The following is an 18,695-nucleotide window of genomic DNA, read 5'->3' on the forward strand; positions in this document are numbered from 1 at the left end:
GAGCTTCTTGGCATCTTCCATTGCCAAGGCATCATGAGCACGTTGGAGAGCCTCTAATTTGGCCTTGAGCTCCTCGTTCTCCATGCGTAAAGGCTCAGCAACGGCTTCAGCCTTGGTGGCCCTCTCGGTCGCGTTCCTCGCAGTCTCCTTAGCTAGCCGAAGCTGTTCGTTAACAGCTTGGGCAGCCTTGGAGCGGGCCTCGAGTCGCGCTTGAACCTCGACCTCAAGGGCCTTGATGGCCTTCTCCTTCTCCGCAGCAGCTGCGGACAGTTGTTGGTTCTCCTCCCGAAGAGCCCGCGCTTGAGATACGTCCTTGGCGCGAGCTGCTTTCAACTTGTCGTTTTCACGACAAAGCAGCTCGACGCGCGGCTGCATCCGGGCCTGGAGAACCCGAAGCTCATTGGTTAGCCTACCCTCCTGGTAGCTAGCCATGGCTTCCCCCAACGCACCATGGGGAGCAGCGTGGCGAGCCCATTCCACGCACTCCACAGGGGTACGAAGGGTTGTTCCTCGGCGGATGTTCCATCGCGGAACATACACTTCATTGGAATCCGACACTGCAAAAGAAACAAAGCAGTTAGGAAAAGATGAAGAAAAAAATATAAAAGCCAAAAGAACCCTACGCACCTGTAGGGTCGATCACAGGCCGATAGCCACCGAACCCATCGCCTGAACCTAAGGGAAATCCATCCAAAAGGTCGGGCAGATGGGAAGGTGGCAAAGGTTGGCGAGAAGCCCTGCGCGTACCTGATGGGCCGGCCGTCGTTGCCGGTGGCGGAGGCATAGTAGTGGCCGCCGTGGTCGCCGTCGGGGTCGCCGCCGCAGAATCTGCAGCAATCGTAACCGCCGGCTCGGTGAAAGATGCTGTAAAAATCGCACTTACCACCGGCGGTGACGTCATCTCGGCTGGAACAGTCGGCTCAAAGGGGTGAGCAACTGATCCAGCGGAAGCAGCCGCAGGCGCCTGGGTCGTCGCCTCAGGTAGGCTGACCGAGCCTACCGTCATCGGCGGAGAGGTACTCCCCTGCGCTCCACCCTGGAATGCGTCAACATCCACGCCTGCACAAGAAGATAAGTGTCAAATAAATTTATAAAGTGAAAACTACAAAGATAAGAAGAATGTTTGTACTTACGGGTTTTCTTGAGCTTGAACGTACGGACGGGCGGGGACGAATCCGATGGAGCCGGTCTCTTGACGCCGGCTACCGTCGTCGCCATTGGTACTCCGGAGGTAGCAGTCATAGCCTCCGGAACAGTGGTCTTCTCGCCACCGGGGTTCCCCGCCACCTCTTCATTATCTGACTTACTGTCAGATAAGACCACTGGATCGGCCGTGGAGGCTACCTTCTCCTTCCCTTTCCCACCGGCAGCCCTCTTCTTCCGCACCAACGGAGGACCATCTGCGGATTCCTCAGAAGAAGACAGGATGTCAGGAATTCCAGCAGCGGGTACAGCATTGAGAGGGGGAGGATAGAATAACGCCTTACCTGGCCGCCGGTGGCTCAGGATCTCGTGGCCCAGCGGATAGACCTCCACAAACCGATCCGCTGTTTGCTCCAAGATGGGCAACTCGTTCTCGTCTAGAGCACGAGTACCCACCCGCACGGGACCGTCAGCTTCCCGCGGGTACAGGAGCGACTCCAAATTGTTCCCCTCTGAAAGAAAAGAAACAGTTAGAAGACAAACTCAAATCAGCAAAAAAGACAAGACATACCGTAAGGAATAGAATTCAAATCGTATTCGAGAAGGATGGGGAACCGAGACGCCTCCTTCCATACCCGGCTCATCCCCAACATTACCATCCCGGACTCCGGAAACCGGTAAACCGGAGATTGGACAAGGGATATCTTCGCGAACCATTCCGCCTCCTGGTAGCTGGAAGCGTGAAGGCTCGGAAGCGCTTGCCCCTTCTTAAACTTCATGGCAATGGGGATGGCGCGGGCAGAAATGTAGAAGAACTCCCGCTTCCACGATCGGAGACTGCGCTCGGTCGCGCAAATCTTCAGACCCTTGATCCGGGTCGTCAGGGTGTACCACCCCTGGATGCACCTCCAAGTATAGAAGGTCATCAGGCGGTCCACATAGGGCTCAATGCCCAGAATTCGGCACACCCACTCGAAGTGCCGAACCTTGGCAATCGCCATCGGGTGCACCTCGGTCAGGTGCACACCGTGCCTCTCCAGGACACGGTACACAAACTTTGTCAATGGGAACCTAAGGTTCCCATAAACAAAGAATGCAGCATATACCCCGATCTTGCCACTGGGGGCATCGTACACAGTCTGATGAGGCTCAGGAAACTCAGGCTCAAGAGACTCAAGCATGAATTTCCTGACAACATACTGGTACAGATCGATAGGTAGAGCACACTGGCACTCGCCAGCAGTACTCCTATCGTCGACTACAGCTTCAGCATCATGAGAAGACATTGCAGAAGAAGAAACGATTTCGGAGGAATGCTCAATTTAATAAGAGAGTATTCACCAGAAATCGCCTTAGAGATGAAGAGAAGTGAAGATGTGAATTACAAAGGACCCTCTCCCCCTTTATATACTAATCGCAATTAATGCGATGAATTTAATGCGGAGGATAGAGAAATCGAAGGTGCAATGAAACTATGACACGTGGCAAAAAGCAGGCTGGCAACAGCTGTTGACAGGACGCGTACCATTAATTTCGCGGCCACGCGCCCGAAAAACAGCGCCCACGCGCCTGAAAAAGCGTCTGGAATGACCATGTACTGTCACGTCACCATAACTTCCTGCACGTCCTGACACAGTCAGAAGAAACCGTCGCACGACGTTTCAGATATTTGGACTGTTCCTATCTTTCCACCAACTCTTCGAATTTCGAAATTCAAAATTCAAAAAAGATTCAAAAGTAAGCAGGAAAACACCCCTTACCTTGGCAAACAAATAACCATAAGCCGGGTGCGGGTACAGTGTTAAGGCAAAACCCTTCACATACCTAGCACCCGCAGGGAACTGAAGCCAAGAATACCTTGGCAACCAAGTAACCATAAGCCGGGTGCGGGTACAGTGTTAAGGCAAAACCCTTCACAAACCTAGCACCCGCAGGGAATTGAAGCCAAGAATACCTTGGAAGTAAAGTAACCGTAAGACGAGCGCGGGTAGTGTTAAGGCAAAACCCTTCACATACCCAGCGCCCCGCAGAAAATTGAAACCAAGAAGGATCTTCTGGGCAATGCTTGCGGATAGAGGAGTAACATCCCCGCATAATGGGAACGTCGAGAATTATATTGTTTGAAACTCCGTGATGGAATTGGTGGTCTTAGTATAATTGATCACTATGTTGAAAACCACCAAGACCCCATGGAGACTATATACAAGTAAGACTCAACGCTCCTGACTCGCGAGAAGGTTACATACCTACCCGCATCATACCCAAAGATCAAGCAAAAAAAATCGGGAATTTTTGCAAGTGACATTAGGAAACCCGCGGGAAGAATCCCCACGGAGAACCTTAAAACTAAAAACCTTTTCAAAACCCCTTGCTTAAAGTCCAAAAGTTCACCTCACTTTATTGAACATTCATGAGAAGAACATTGGACTGGGGGGACTTGAAGAGGTAGGTCCCAGCAGAGCCCAGTTGGTCCCGCAAGACTCACCTTGAACAGGGACGTCTGCGCAAGGGCCATCTGCTCCCGCAGGACCCACCATGCTCAGAGAACCTTACGCGCAGTATGCAAGCTGTACACGCAGGGAAAACCTCCCAATGGTGAAGTACCCCGCCTGTTCCCGCAGTTGCGGATACAAGCCATCAGGGAAGGCTACCCGCAGACAGCAGGGCTACACGCACAAGACAATAGACACTTCAGTAGTCACATGAAGGAATGAGCAAGGCGGGAACAATCCCGCCAAAATGAGCCAGTCCGTATGATTCTGAAAGATCTGTACTATACCTACCAAGGTATGGGTAGGACAGACAATCTGACCAGAACAGCCCATGAGCCAATCACAGGGTGACAGCTCACCGACAACAGTACGAGGAGGAGCACCCTCTAGTACTGTTTCACTATTAGCCGCTGCCTACTCACCAACCCTTACTGCGGGGCGTACGCAGCCTACAGTTGGTGGAATAGTGTTACTGTTGGCCGTAACCTATTCACCAACCAGCATGGCCGGCGTATAATCCACAGTAGGTGGGACGTGCATAATCTACAGTTGGTGGAATAGTGCAGCCGACTTTGTTACTGTTGGCCGTAACCTATCCACCAACCAGTATGGCCTGTGCATAGTCCACTGTTGGTAGAACAGGAATACTATTCAGCCGGCTGTACCTTCTAGGAAACCTACATTCGGCTATAAATACTCCAACATCTTGGAATGGTAAGATCATCTACTATCCAGTTATCTAGCAATCTCTTAATATACACTTATATTCAGAGCAATCTAGTCTGATTCTCACGCCGGAGGGTGGTCACAAGGAGGAACCCCCCCCCTTCTCAGTGACGAGCTTACGGTGTTTGTTTTGCAGGTCTCCTGAAGAACAGCCTTCTCAGTTAGATCTCATCCGTGGGAAACATTACTTAACCCCCAGATTATCTATAATCTGTCCAGGGTTCACTTAGTGTTTCTTCATTACCTCAAATATTTATCACTTAACAACGTTTAAATGTTAAACAATATTCATTCTGAACATAAAAACAAACATTCAAATAAAAGCAAGCTTAAATTATGAACTTACCTTGATTCAACGTGTAACGGTTTTAAGCTTTTGATCCAACCTGACAAAGTGACCAGTTACGATGTGACAATCTTTCTATTATGATTTTTAAGCGCTCGCAACTTTATTTTTTAAATCGTAATACATAAGCATTAATCTTAACGAGTAACAAACTTGCCACATGCGTGTGAATTCGGTCGCTATCAGTTGAACTTGCTACGACACTTACACTAGATCCAAAAATAAATTAATAAACGCCCCTAATAGTAAGGGGTAAGGGCAATTATATATCTTACAAGGGGAAAAAAATGTAAAACGAAGTTTATTTGGTCGTTAAAATCCGCTCGTTGCAACAGCTAGTCGACCCATGTTCGGTGGCGTTGGTTAGGTTGGTTACATAAAAACAAGGAAAAAAAAACGTTGGGAATTTCGGTTACAATCTTTCTTGGCATGCAAGGCAAGGAAAGATTAGACAAATACTATAAACAATTAAATGTGTTTAGATTTAATTGTTAGCATCCTATACGAGTTACGTTAGGATGTTTAAGAGATAATTATATAGCAATCCTAGTTGTAATCTAACGTGATAGCCTGATAGGTTAAGACTGTAAATACCGCGTTTTGGGTATTTGAGACTATTTTGAATTTTGTGTAGTTTCTCAATAATAAACGTTTGGGTGTTTAGCCATATTAACGTATCAAGTTTGTGTGACCAATTCTCTTTAATTATATATATATATATATATATATATAGGGGATGGTTCAGGAGAGAAATGAAATTACTGTGAGAAATGAATATGGGACATTAATTTTAATTTAAGTTTTAAATGCTTAAAGATAAATGAGGAAAGTATTAATGCATGCTATCTATTCAATTAATATAACTAATAAATATAATAGTTATCTATTTAATAACTAATCAAATTATTATAATTGAAAAATATTAAGAATTCATTTATTTTTATAACTTATTTTTTTCTCTCTTGAATTTTTATCCTACACAAGTACAATTTATTCATACATTAAAATTTCTTTTTATCCAAAACCAATTTCTTCCAACTCAATATATTAATATTCATCAACACGTATTTACATTGTGATGAATAGTACAAAAAACTATCTTACACGTGTTTACATTAAATATCAACAAAAAAATACACAACCTAAACAAAAACATATAACCTACACTTGTTCTAAGAATAAGAAAACATATAACCTACATACGAAAAACATATAACCGACACACAAAATTCAGCATCAATAAACTACACACGCACACGAAAACGTATAACATACACACGAAAAACATATAACCTACGCTCGAAAATTTTATCCTACACATTTAAATACAATTTATTCATACATTAAATATTTTTTCTATCCAAAACCAATTTCTTCCAACTCATATATCAATTTCCATCAACACATAGGTACATTAAGATGAATAACACAAAAACTATCTTACATATGTTAGCATTAAATATCAATAAAAAATATACAATCTACACAAAAACATGTAACATACACTTGTTCTAAGAATAAAAAAACATATTACGTACACACAAAAAATACATAAACTACACACGTATAGGATGTGTGTATCTTTTTCTAGTTTATATAATTGTTGATGTCGAATTACATATGTAAGTTGTATACTTTTTTGTATGTTGTATGTTTTTATTGCTCAAAACAAGTGTAGGTTATATAATTTTGTGTATGTTGTATATTTATTGTTTATATTTAATGAACACATTTGTATGATATTTTTTTATTATTATTTATAACAATAATTTTTCTAAGTATATCAATTGAAAAAAAAATATTATGTTTTGATATTTATTAATTAGAGAGGATTTATTTTGGTTATACTAGTTGTATTAATTGAAAAAAGAGGGATTTATTATGGTTATATTAGTTGCATTAATTGAAAAGAGAGAATGTATTTATTGTTGCATTTACATGTTTTTCATTTATTTTTAAACATTTAAAACATAAAATAAAACTAGTGGTTCATATTTATTTCTCACAGTAATTTCATTTCTCTCCTGAACTTAAGCCTATATATAGGGGAAAGTTAACGTACAAATAAAATTAACGTGCTAAACATGAGAATCAAGTAGAGTAATTATATATACAAGTAGAGTAATTATGTAATTACATTACATAATTACTCTACTTGTATATATAATTACTCTACTTGATTCTCACGTTTGGTACATTAATTTCATTTGTATTTGATCCAAACTATATATATATATATATATAAAACAAAAGACTGAAATAGCCTAATAAAAAGATGACACTTTGACGTGTTCTTGTAAACAATCAATGCTTTTACTCAAATTAGTTAGGTATTAAAAGTAACATTTTTTTTAAACAAAGATGAAAATATAATAATAAGATGAGATAAAAATGGCGGTCTTCATGGATCTTTAGAGAGGTGATTTGTTGAGACAGTAGTTATGTGGTGGTGGGTGATGAATAACGAATGATCAGATCAGATCATATGGAGCGGTACCAGAGGGTTGAGAAGCCGCGGACTGAGGCTTCAATAGACGAGAAGGAGATTCGTGTTACCACTCAGGGGAGAATGCGCAACTACATTACATATGCCATCACTCTTTTCCAGGTAATGCTTATAATTGTTCGATACTTGGATGCGTTTAAGGTGGCATGCAAAAGTTATATGGTTCATGTAACTTTACTGAAACTGACTAATGTGACAGTGTTTTTGTGTTTGGATTTCTTGTTTACGGAATAAGAGGTTGGTATTTTGTTATAGGAGAAAGGATCGGATGAGATTTCTCTCAAGGCAATGGGCAGAGCTATCAACAAAACCGTTATGATTGCGGAACTCTTCAAGGTTTACATATTCATATATATTAATATCATCATCATTTTGAGCGGGTGTTTGGATATGCGTTTTGAAAGTTATTGAGTAATCAGAACAACATAACCAAATGTGGTAAACATTTATATGGTGTTGTAGTGCTTAATGAATCATGATTATCGTTTTTGTCTGTGGTACCAGAGACGGGTTGCTGGTCTCCATCAGATTACATCAATCGGTTCTATCGATATAACAGATATGTGGGAACCACTAGAAGAAGGCCTCCTCCCGTAAGTACCAAAATAATAGCAAAGCCACATGATGTGAATCTTCATAATCTATATAGCATTTTAACGCCAAGAAAATAACTTTAACTTGTATTTCTTTGATTGTAGTCTTGAAACGACCCGCCACGTGTCAGTGATTACAATTACATTGTCACAGAAGGAGCTTGATTCATCGTCTGTCGGGTAATCAATCGTACCACCCCAAAATTTTCATTTTTGAACAAGTTATAAGCTGAAGTAACAATTTTGTAGCTTTATACTCATTGGTTGGTTATTAATATTTGTTTTGTTACTTTTAACAAAATGCAGGTATCAACCACCTATTCCAGCTGATCTGGTGAAGCCATTAGTTGAATATGAGTATGTAGGTGGTAAGAATTTTATGACCTTAACGTCTCCCATTCGGTGCAATCAATTATATACTAGGAAATTCATATATGTATATTTTTTTGTGGTTGGCATAAGATGATTCGCCTAACATACGAGGAAGAGGCCGTGGAAGGGGTAGAGGTCGAGATAAGTTAATAATCTGTTTTGCCTTAAAAAATAGTGTGATTTGCCATGTATCCAAAAACTAATTTGTTTATGGGTTAAAGGTTAAAAGAAGTATCATGTGTGATGAGTAATTAAAGCTAAAGTTGTATTGTTACCTATTTTCTCTAGGGAATTATTATAATGGAGATATTGAGTACAAAAGAGATGGTGGTTGGGAAGGTGGAAGAGGAAGAAGTCGTGGTGGTTATGGCGAATTCAACGGCTACAATGACTATGGAGGTAAACTCTGTGCTAAACAATGTTTTATTGATTTCACTCGTTAGGCTCGTTCAGCTTGCTCGTTGGCATGTTTAAATTAAAGCCCAAACTTAAAAAATATATAAATTATAAGCCAAAATGAAAACCCAACTTTTATTTTAAGTTTTAAATATTGCAGTTTTTTAACTATGCATTATGTGAATGTCAAAATATTCTTATTTTTCTTTAAATATAAAATTATTTAAAAATACAAAAATAAACGAGTTGGCTTGAGCTATTTACGAACTCGACATTTCAGCTCGTTAAAATAAACGAGCCCGAGCCCAACCTAGCTCGGCTCGTTTACAGTCTTATCATTAACCATGTTGACCTTGTGGTGGAAAACTAGCCATCGTTCTTGCCAAATATGCAAAGTAATATCTAGACACGATTATGTAAATGAGTTTGAAATTATGTTGTACAGGACGTGGGCGTGGTGGTTGTAGTGGAAGAGGTAGCGGCCGAGGGCGTGGTGGTGGCAGCCAAGGGTTGAGGTCTGATGTGCAGCCAGTCCAAGTGTTTGCTTAAGTCCTGAATATGAGTCATGTCTTTTGGGTCAGATGTGTTGGGATTGGATGCTTATTTTGTTAGTTTTTATTGGGAGCATAGCATTTGCTTATAGCAACTCTGAAGGTGTATACCATTTTTTATAGAAATAATAGAGCAGTACATTCTTTCGTTTTTAGTTCGGTTCTATGCACGAGGTACAACCAATCTAGTTTATGTGCAGACCGCTAAATAGCTCACTCAACTCATAATGCAAGCTTATAAAACATCATTCTAAGAAAAACAAGAAATATGGACATACAAAACCGAACACCAACGATTTGGAGACAATAACCTGTTTTTCATTTAACCCCTTCTCAGTCCTTCATACTGCTTTTATTCACCCATCAAGGTTAAGCACATATGTCTCTACGAAATGGTAACTTAACCCCCGTTTTAAGAGGCGTTCTAGCCAATGCTACCTAAGGGTGTTAATCTCGTTTGGTTTATGAGTTTTCAAGTTCAATTTTTGCCTCCATGGTTTAGCCAAAATTGCCACTTTCATTCAAAGAACTAATTCTTGTCTACGGTTTACTGTGGTTTTAAACACTTACCACTTGACTCTAAACCATTGGATGAAAATGGCAATTCTCACCAAACCACGAGAACGTAAATTGGACGGTATACATAATAACAAACGACTAGTAAATGTAGGGTTTGATTCGGTGTTAAACTTTCAGCACAAAACTCCTACCATAAAGATCAGCATTGTGGTTAAATTGCAAAACACACGGCATCATAACAATGGTCTAATAAAGATACTGAAATACATATCCAAAAGATGTTTATGCTCAAGCAAAACCAAAACAAGTCTGTCTTAAAACAAAATACCAAGTACTCGAAACAAACAACCAAAACTTACCTAAAACAATCCCAAAAACAGATAAATACCCGTTTTTAAGCCTTCACACGGTTGTAGAACTTGAGCTTCTCTTCTGCAGTTTGGAAACGACCATGACCGAACTTCGATGATGTGTCAATAAACTTGAGTTTGATCTCTTCAAGCGCCAAACGTGAAGTCTGCGCAAGCAACGATTGGCGAAGCGTAACAACCCTCTTCTTGGGACCCACGCAGCAACCCTTGATCAACAAGTAGTCGTCCTTCACAACACCATAGTGAGGAAAACCACCCATTGGAGTAATATCCTTTTCGGTCCTGTTCAAATGATGTGTTAAATAACAACAATTTCAAAATTTCATTTTTTAAAAATTATAATATGTTCAACAACAAACCTGTCAAACTCGGTTAAAGCAGTATGCGATTCTTGTCCGGTTTTACCAAGCTTGTAAATCTTCTTGTTCATCTCAGTACGGTGATGGTAACCGTTTTGACCAGCACGGGCAACAGTAAACGACACCCTAGCAGGATGCCACGCTCCAATACAGGCAACCTTACGCAAACCTCTGTGAGTCTTGCGTGGCAAACGGGTCACACCCCAACGGGTCACAACACCTTCATAACCCTTACCCTTAGTTACACCAATAATGTCAATCATTTCATCCTTTTGGAAAACCGCATCAATCAGGATTTGCTTTTCAAAAAACCCGTATGCAAAATCAACCTTTCGAGCAATGGTACCACCGTTCACTTGGATTTCCATCAAATGCGCCTTCTTCTGCTTCAATCCCTTCATTTTCCTTATCTGTGTAAAAATAAACAAACAAAGTGTTGAGTTAATCTATTTGAAAATATATAAACCGACACACGAGCTAAACAAGTTTATATCTTTTAAGAAATAAAGATAACATTTTTACCTGGGTGTGAGCCAAAACCCTAATAACAGTTGCATACTTCTTCATCTTCTCCAACTGGGACTGAACATCTTTCTTACCCTCTTCAGAATCAAACTTCTTGGCGTATTTGGTAAACGCCTTCTTCTTGGACTTGCACCAGTTCTTGTAGAACCTTCTCCTAACATCTTCACTCAAATGTTGAGCCCAGACAGTGTTCAAAGATCGAAGCCCACGTGGCGTCTTGACGTAAGCGACCACCCCAACAACCACCATTGGAGGTGTCTCAATGATGGTAACGGCCTCACAGGTCTCCTTCTTGTGAAGCTCTAATATTCAAAATTTGTCACAAAGGGTCAAATACTATAACCAAACTCAAAACTAAAAAGTTCTTTAGTATAAAAAAGGCTTACTTGATCCAGGCTTCTCGACCTCTCGGACGATGTGGGTCATCCCAGCCTTGTAACCCAAGAAAGCAGTGAGCTTGCATGGCTTGGTTGGGTCATCCTTGGGGAAAGCCTTCACTGCAAGAAACAAAGTGAAGAAATACTAAATAAATAGTTAACTTTACACAGCTTAATTAAACAAACTATTAGCAGCCTAAACAAAAGAAACAAAAAACCAGCATATTAAGGAACCAAAAAACGAGAACTATGCCTATTATTAAACAATCATCAATCCCATTTTTGAACTAATATATAAAATGAAGCCAGAAATAGACCTGCAAACGTTGGAACCAACTGAACCATCCAATTAGGGATCAAAGCAGTTCAGGCTTCACCGTTTTAACTTAACAGTTTTGTCTGGTTTGAAACACATAAGCATGGTTGTAAAATTCCCGAATAGATGCCAATGACAAATCCCAATTAATTGCTAAATAATCCAGATTAATTCCAATTAATCCGGATCACCGATTAACCCCAAGCGCTTATAACCAACAGTTTTGACGTCATTTATTTGTAGTGTAGCGTGTGATATGTATATGCATTACAATTTTAAAACAAGCTACAAATTTTGTAAACAAAGTTTATCATATGACAAAAACAGTAATTTATAACCGTAAAGACCATTCACAGATTTGTTGAATCAAACAAACACGGCATCACTTACCTACCTATAAACAATTGCAAAATATCATTCATTATTAACCTTTAATAATTAAGCATTTCGATTCAGAATAAACCTGAACAAGTGCTCCGAGAAAGCTGTGCGGCGTTGAAAACAAATACTAAAACCCAATTCAAATCTAAATGGCCCACTCCAGATATATTATTTATTCCTCCTCAAAGCTAAACCCACACAAAAACCAGTTAACCGAAAGTCTAACCGGTTCTAACTGTCGATTAGTAACCGGTTTATATTATTGATTTTAAAACTGATTAACCAATTTTTTTTATTATTATTTTATTGATAACCGGTTATTCGCCGACCGATTAATCAATTTTTTTATTATTTTATTAAAACCGGTTAGTACCAAACCCGATTAACCGGTCTAACCGGTTTTTTCCCGCAAAAAAAAAAAAACAGTTAAAAAATTAACCGGTTAACCGATTTGTGCACCTCTACTTTTATCTAAAAACACAATTACTCTTTTTCTAAACCTCCAGACCGGGTGTTCAACTCCTTCTACTGTTTTACAAACGCTGGGTCAAACATGTTCTTCCCAAACCATTTGGTTTCTACAATGAAGTCATTAGAAGATCCTAAAATAGAATCACTTTCAATTGATTCATTTGGGCCAATTTGGACGCATAGGTATAACCGTGTACATGTCGTTGATAGTGATACCGAGCCTTACAAATTTTAACATACAGCCACACAATAACCAGCCTTATGACAAACCGAGACCTTACATCCCAGTACTATAACATTTGTAACTTGTGTGAATAGTGACATACTATGATTGGTCCATCTGAACATTTTATACTTTAAATGATTTACCTTTTTAACCTTTATTCTTTATAATAATATGTATGTCTTTAACCTATTTAATTTTAACTTTAGATATTTATCTTTATACTTTAAATAATATACGTTTTTAACTTATTTAATTTTAACTCAATTTGATTTATCTTTAATACGTTATGTTCGTTATTTAAAAATAAAACTTATCACATCTTTAAAAGGGATATTGATTTTTAATACTTCAAACTTTCACTCATTGGTCGATAACACTCCAAACTAACTATTTGTCTCCTACCACTCCCATATTGTAACTTGTTTTCTTCTGGCACTCCCGAACTTAACGGATCCTAACTCCGTTAGTTTTTTTCACTGACGTGGCATGTTTTTAATGATGTGCCATTTCTGACATGACGTGGCATTTTTGTTAAATAAGAAATTACTAAATAAATAAAATAGGCCCCACCAATAAACCATGAACTTCATCTTCATCCTTTTTCACTCACAAGACTCTAACTTCCATCACCACCCACCTCCACCACAACCATCACCACCACCCACCCAACCATAGATTAATTGTTTTTCTAAGAATCAACAATTAATCCATCACCACTTGTTATTAAAGACCGACGGAGTGAGCTTTCAATTTTGGCTTTAAAGATCACAAAGCAATCATCGATTCAAGATTCTGGCAAACCTATAGTCGGAGACGAACCATGACAAGCCAGTCGAGTAATCAGACCACTATTTCTTTACAATCGATGCTAGCCAAAACAAATTACACCATGTGGGATGTCCGTATCAAAGCGGTGTTCCGGTACCACGTATTATGGAATGTTATTGAGCTGGGAAGTACGGACGAGAAGAAGAATGGTGCAGCCATCGCTATTTTCTTTCAATCCATACCGGAAGACCAAATTATGCAAGTTGCCCAATACGAAACGGCTAAAGAGATTTAGAATGCCATTAAAGCCCGTATGTTGGAGTGGAGAGGGTTGTAGAAGCACGTCTACATACCCTAATAACCGAATTTGAAGGAGCGAAGATGAAGGATTCCGAGTCTATCGATGTGTCACACCCCGACCAAAGGCGGCGGAACATGCCGAGGTGTAACGATTGTCCATAAGCACATGACACTAATTAAAGTGACAGTATTTAATAAACTCATTTCATTTCACAACATCGAAAATGTCACATAACAATTATCCATAAAATAACCATAAACAAGATATCACAAAATATGGCAAATTTGATATTGTTCATTTTTACTAATATCCTAAGGTCTTTGATGTCGTTTTCTTCACAATCATAAATCAACCAAGATGCAAACCTGTAACATTTCATAAAATAAAGTTTGTCAACACAAAAGTTGGTGAGCAATTCATAAGTTTAATCATATTAGTATATAATAAAGATAGCCACAAAACTTGCATACGAAACGATAAATAAAAGTGGTAATTTGGATAAATAGATATCGCTAAACACATTGGCGACACCTAGCTATAAGGGGATGCCAAATAGTCTAGGATTTTATAGTTATCGTTAATTGCATTACGTTAATGACACCTTGCTATAAGGGGATGCCAAATAGTCTAGGATTTTATAGTTCCACCAACCAAAAGCGATAAACACATAGGCATATAAGCATAGAACACCAAATCGAGCAATTATTTAGGTAAAGTTTACAACTACGTTTGTGGTTTAAGATTCAAATATAAAACATTTTGTTGAATAAGTATGAAATGTCACCCCCAAAATAAAAGATGGAAAATGGGCTATGAAGTACTCACCTTCAAGTAGTAAACTTGAAAGATGATAATTTGGAGATTTGTCGGAACGACGAGTTTAACGGACAATGCCTAAAAAGAAAAGAAGTATTGAATTTAGAAAGGTCGTCTTGAAGGTCTTTAAACAAAATAAATGTTGAGAAATGTAAATAATTAAAGTTCAAGGTTTAAAATGTAACTATTTAAGAATTTATAATTCCAACCCTTTAAAAATGTAAGTTTGCTCGAAACCGGGTTAAAGTATCTAACCTTAATATTTACTCAACCTATGTTAAGTAATAAGATGGGTAAAATGCAAGAATGCAAATCCCTTTGGAATAAATATACTAAAACGGTTTGTTTTTTTTATCGAGTGTTCGGGTTGTCAGTTCAGGTCTTGATAATTGGTCAAACCCAAAGTCAACTTTCCAAAATATTGAATGTTATGAGATAACTCAATAAAATTTAATAAGACTTAACCAAGTATGTAGTTCCATTGTTTTAGAACTAACAACGCACGTTAAGCGAGTGTTCAGTTTTGTCGGTCCAAACTTTGTTATGAGATCAAGTTGGATCCAACATTTCCAAGTACTTAAGAAAATATTTAAAAATCAATTTGTAACTATTTTTAAAGAAATATACAAGTCTTGATGGCTAAAAAAAACACACTTTTGTGTCTTAAGCGAGTAAGAATCGGTTTGGTTTCCACATGTCCAACCACTAAAGAACTTGTATAATAATGTACAAATAAAAAAATACTTTAAGTTTTACAACCAAAAGTTAACAATAAAGTCTTTAAACAAAAGTTCGGTTTTCGGTTCGGATCGTGTTTCGGGTTAAGACCGAGGTAAGATTCTACAAACCCATAACCATAAAATTTGTAAAAATGATTTTAGAAACTTAGATCTAACAATAAGCATGTTTAAACAATTATTTAACAAAACTAGTAACAAAGTTCGGTTTACGGTTTAGAGCTATTTACGGTTAAACCGAAGCATAGACTCTTAAAAACCCATAACCATGGAACTTGTAACATGACCAACAAACTAAAATAAGCAAGATTAATATGTATGAACAAGTTATATAGATGTATATATATCAAGGACACGAAGTCTTCCATGAAGCCTTGCCTTATGAGGTCCGAAACCTCACCGACCGGAATCGGAGAAGTAACTACCAAAGGTAAACAAGGGGTGTATATTATATATATGTTGCACAACCATAAACAAGTATTAATAAGGCTACATAAACTAATTAAGATGAAAGACTAAAAACCTTCAAGAACACTTAAGAAGATAACTTTGAATCTTTGATATTTGAGAAAGTTTTTTTTTTTTTTGGAGTTGTAGCAAGGGAAAATGAAGAGGAAAGGTGGTGTATATATAGGGTAATGTTGGTGGTCAAATATGGGTGTGAGACACAAGAGTTTCATGCAAAATGGATCAAGACAAAAACACAAAACAAAAAAAAAATAAAAATAATAAATAAATAAATAAAAATAAAAATAAAGGTAGGATGTTTTCAAGACCCAACAAGTGTGAAACAATATTGTAACATAAATTCATCATTTTGATTATAACATAAGCTTCGGTTTACAAATCGGGTCAATTTACATAATAAACAAATACAAAAACGAATACAAACAAGACCCGAAATTGACGAATGTCACAGATATCCTAGTTGCAGCCATGGAAACTAACTGATTGGTCGTGGTGATATAGGTGGGTGGTGGTGGTGGTGGTAATGGAGATGGCCGGTTGGGTAGTATTGGGATTAGATGTTAGGGTATTATGAAGAAGATGAAGTGGAGGCATGGACACATAACTTTCTAAAAAAAATGCCACATCAATAAAAACATGGCACGCTAGCAAAAAAACTAACGGAGGTCCGTTAAGTTCGGGAGTGATAGAAGAAAACAAGTTACAAGTTGGGGGGGGGGGGGGTAAGAGGCAAATCGTTAGTTGGTGGTGTTATCTACCAATTAGTGAAAGTTGAGAGTATTAAAAACAAATATCCCTTATTTTTATTTAGTTTTCTCTTCCATCAGCTATAAACAGGTTCGATATCATAACAGACTTAACTGATATCGACTGGATTCTTACCACATCAATAATAAATTAAACACGTTTTGACACCCATTCATCACGACGATGTTTTTGGGGTTTTTCTTTCATTTGTAATAACGAGTAGATCCTTTCGGCCATATCTCGCTATGAGTTATACATTTTCTCTTCCATTTATATCTTTTTATAAACGGACATAGCGAGTTAATGTACAACTCATCGAATCACACATGTATATGTGCTGTTTTTTTTTCTTCTTGTTTTCATTTTCCTTTTGTATTTTTTACTACATTTCGTTATAAGTGTCCTATTTTGCAAGTTGAGAACCAGTGTACAAGTCATGAAACGAAGCCTTACAAATCTTAACACCATTTTCTATTTCATTTGTTATAGCAAGCACCACTAAACGGGTTTCCTGTCACGAAGCGGGGGCCAAATCTCTTAGTAGTTTCCATTTATGGAGATTTTAGTAGAAGGGCATTGTTAGGTTGCATCCATGTTCAAACTCAACCATAAAGCAACTTTTAATCAAGTATGATTAGTGGCCCATTAATATTTAACACAGGGAACCCCTTGACGTGAAAATCATTAACAAGCTAACAAGCTTAACTTAAACTATTTGCATTTTGCATGTTTGGGATGCTTAACTTAACCTCTTGTAACTTAACTTCCCATTTTACTATGAGGGCTCTCTTATTTGAGAAGACCATTTCTTGATGTTTAGATAATATATGTATCAATGGTTGCGACAACAAGACATGTTTCATTTTGTGTGACTTGCTATGGTTTAGTACTATTATGAATGTTCTTAATCCGACATAGACATTGAAGAGCCTACCTCATAATTGGGCTCCTGATGTGGGCTAAGACCCATTAAGTAAGAAGAATGACTGTGGCCTAAGAAAGAAGGCCCAAGGCTAAAGGGGAAAAGATCATTATAGAAGGGCTAAATTGGAGGGAAAGCCTAGAAGAGAATTGGAGGGAAATGCTAGAAGTAGAATCGGAGGAGAAGGATGTTTAGGTGGGAACTTAAAAGGGGGACCATGTTGTAATACAAGAAATAATAATTGTAATCCCCCTTCTATATATAGAGAATTGGGTATCATGTTGTAGAGGAGGACCACCACCCTAAACTCATTTAAATACTATTACAATTCTCTTAGATAATTCTTATATGCACCTTCTATAATATGAATCTAACACCATTCTCTTTAGAGCACCCGTTAGAAACGTTACCCCAATGGGGAATAGGTTTTAACATTGGCGCCTTCTGTGAGGCCTTAAGCTTCGACAAAAGGTTTCCACTAACAGCCTCTAAAAGAATGGTCGATCAAATCCGCCGCCGCCGCCGTTGTCTCGCCGACAAAAGGTCTTGGTTTTCTCCATCCACTATTTCGGTAAACAAGCACCAACCAAGTTCAGGTTCTCCAGTGTTAAGTCCGTCGCCGGAATCTTTTCCCTGACTTTTCAGAATATTCCGTGAAGTTAAGGATCCTGAAATCTTCTCCGGCGGGTCTTGAAAAGTCGGATACGACGACTGCTTTCAACCAACAAGACACTTGATTGTTTTCTTTTACTAATTTCAACCACTCCGGCGATAGGCCACCGCAACCGCCACCCACGGTTCCATCGGAACCAGCACCGTCGCTAAGTCCATAGTGTCCACAAGTGCACATCCATACCGGGAAGATATAAAGAACACCGATGGACCAGTTTTGTTCGAAAATGAAGACGATATAGAGGTTGAAGACATTACGACCGAAAGGCCAAAGATAATCTCGGAGTTCATACGAACTCACAGAGACGCTTAGCAAGCGTCAAAGAGCAAGAGTAGGAATAAAACTTCAAGTGTCTACATGATATTTACATCTACATATGTTTAATAGAAATGGGGTAGTGAAGAAGCTCGATTTGAGCCTATTCTACCCAGGTTTGCGCCATTTCAACTCAGTTTGGAGCCCCCATCCGCTCATGTTCAAGCCTATTTAGTTTAGGACAGTAAGTCTTCTAGTGGAACTCCGTCCAAAGGGACGGCGAAGCCTTGCCGGTATTGCTGAAAGGTTTTTATTACGGTGACGCCGGAGACGCCTAG

At 38.8% G+C, this 18,695-nt stretch overlaps 2 protein-coding genes across 2 annotated transcripts; one reads left to right on the forward strand and one right to left on the reverse strand.

The window, feature by feature from the left end:
• The first annotated feature begins 7,192 nt into the window (after positions 1–7,192).
• Positions 7,193–9,088, forward strand: LOC143544215 (uncharacterized). Its single transcript, XM_077036385.1, has 8 exons — positions 7,193–7,315; positions 7,469–7,549; positions 7,718–7,806; positions 7,912–7,986; positions 8,113–8,174; positions 8,269–8,366; positions 8,467–8,577; positions 9,020–9,088. Exons 1-8 carry the CDS (start codon positions 7,193–7,195, stop codon positions 9,086–9,088), a joined length of 708 nt encoding a protein of 235 aa, XP_076892500.1.
• Positions 9,089–9,925: 837 nt separating this feature from the next.
• LOC143555585 (large ribosomal subunit protein uL3z-like) lies at positions 9,926–11,392 on the reverse strand. Its single transcript, XM_077045133.1, has 4 exons — positions 11,286–11,392; positions 10,897–11,201; positions 10,375–10,784; positions 9,926–10,297 (listed from the first exon to the last, which is right to left on the reverse strand). The coding sequence occupies exons 1-4, from the start codon at positions 11,323–11,325 to the stop codon at positions 10,039–10,041; spliced, it is 1,014 nt and encodes a 337-aa protein (XP_076901248.1). The 5' UTR covers positions 11,326–11,392; the 3' UTR covers positions 9,926–10,038.
• Between the last annotated feature and the right edge of the window lie 7,303 nt (positions 11,393–18,695).

This window comes from Bidens hawaiensis, unplaced genomic scaffold (assembly GCF_021521415.1).
Source record: "Bidens hawaiensis isolate Kalapana, Puna unplaced genomic scaffold, B.hawaiensis_p1.1 tig00000055_1, whole genome shotgun sequence".
NCBI classification, from domain to species: domain Eukaryota; kingdom Viridiplantae; phylum Streptophyta; class Magnoliopsida; order Asterales; family Asteraceae; genus Bidens; species Bidens hawaiensis.

Coding starts and splice junctions, on each gene's coding strand:
- LOC143544215 (XM_077036385.1), top strand. CDS start 7,193: ATGGAGCGGTACCAGAGGGTTGAGAAGCCGCGGACTGAGGCTTCAATA. Junction 7,316..7,468: donor ATGCCATCACTCTTTTCCAG/GTAATGCTTATA, acceptor ATTTTGTTATAG/GAGAAAGGATCGGATGAGAT. Junction 7,550..7,717: donor TGATTGCGGAACTCTTCAAG/GTTTACATATTC, acceptor CTGTGGTACCAG/AGACGGGTTGCTGGTCTCCA.
- LOC143555585 (XM_077045133.1), bottom strand. CDS start 11,325: ATGACCCACATCGTCCGAGAGGTCGAGAAGCCTGGATCAA. Junction 11,202..11,285: donor GGTCGAGAAGCCTGGATCAA/GTAAGCCTTTTT, acceptor TTTGAATATTAG/AGCTTCACAAGAAGGAGACC. Junction 10,785..10,896: donor GGGTTTTGGCTCACACCCAG/GTAAAAATGTTA, acceptor ATTTTTACACAG/ATAAGGAAAATGAAGGGATT.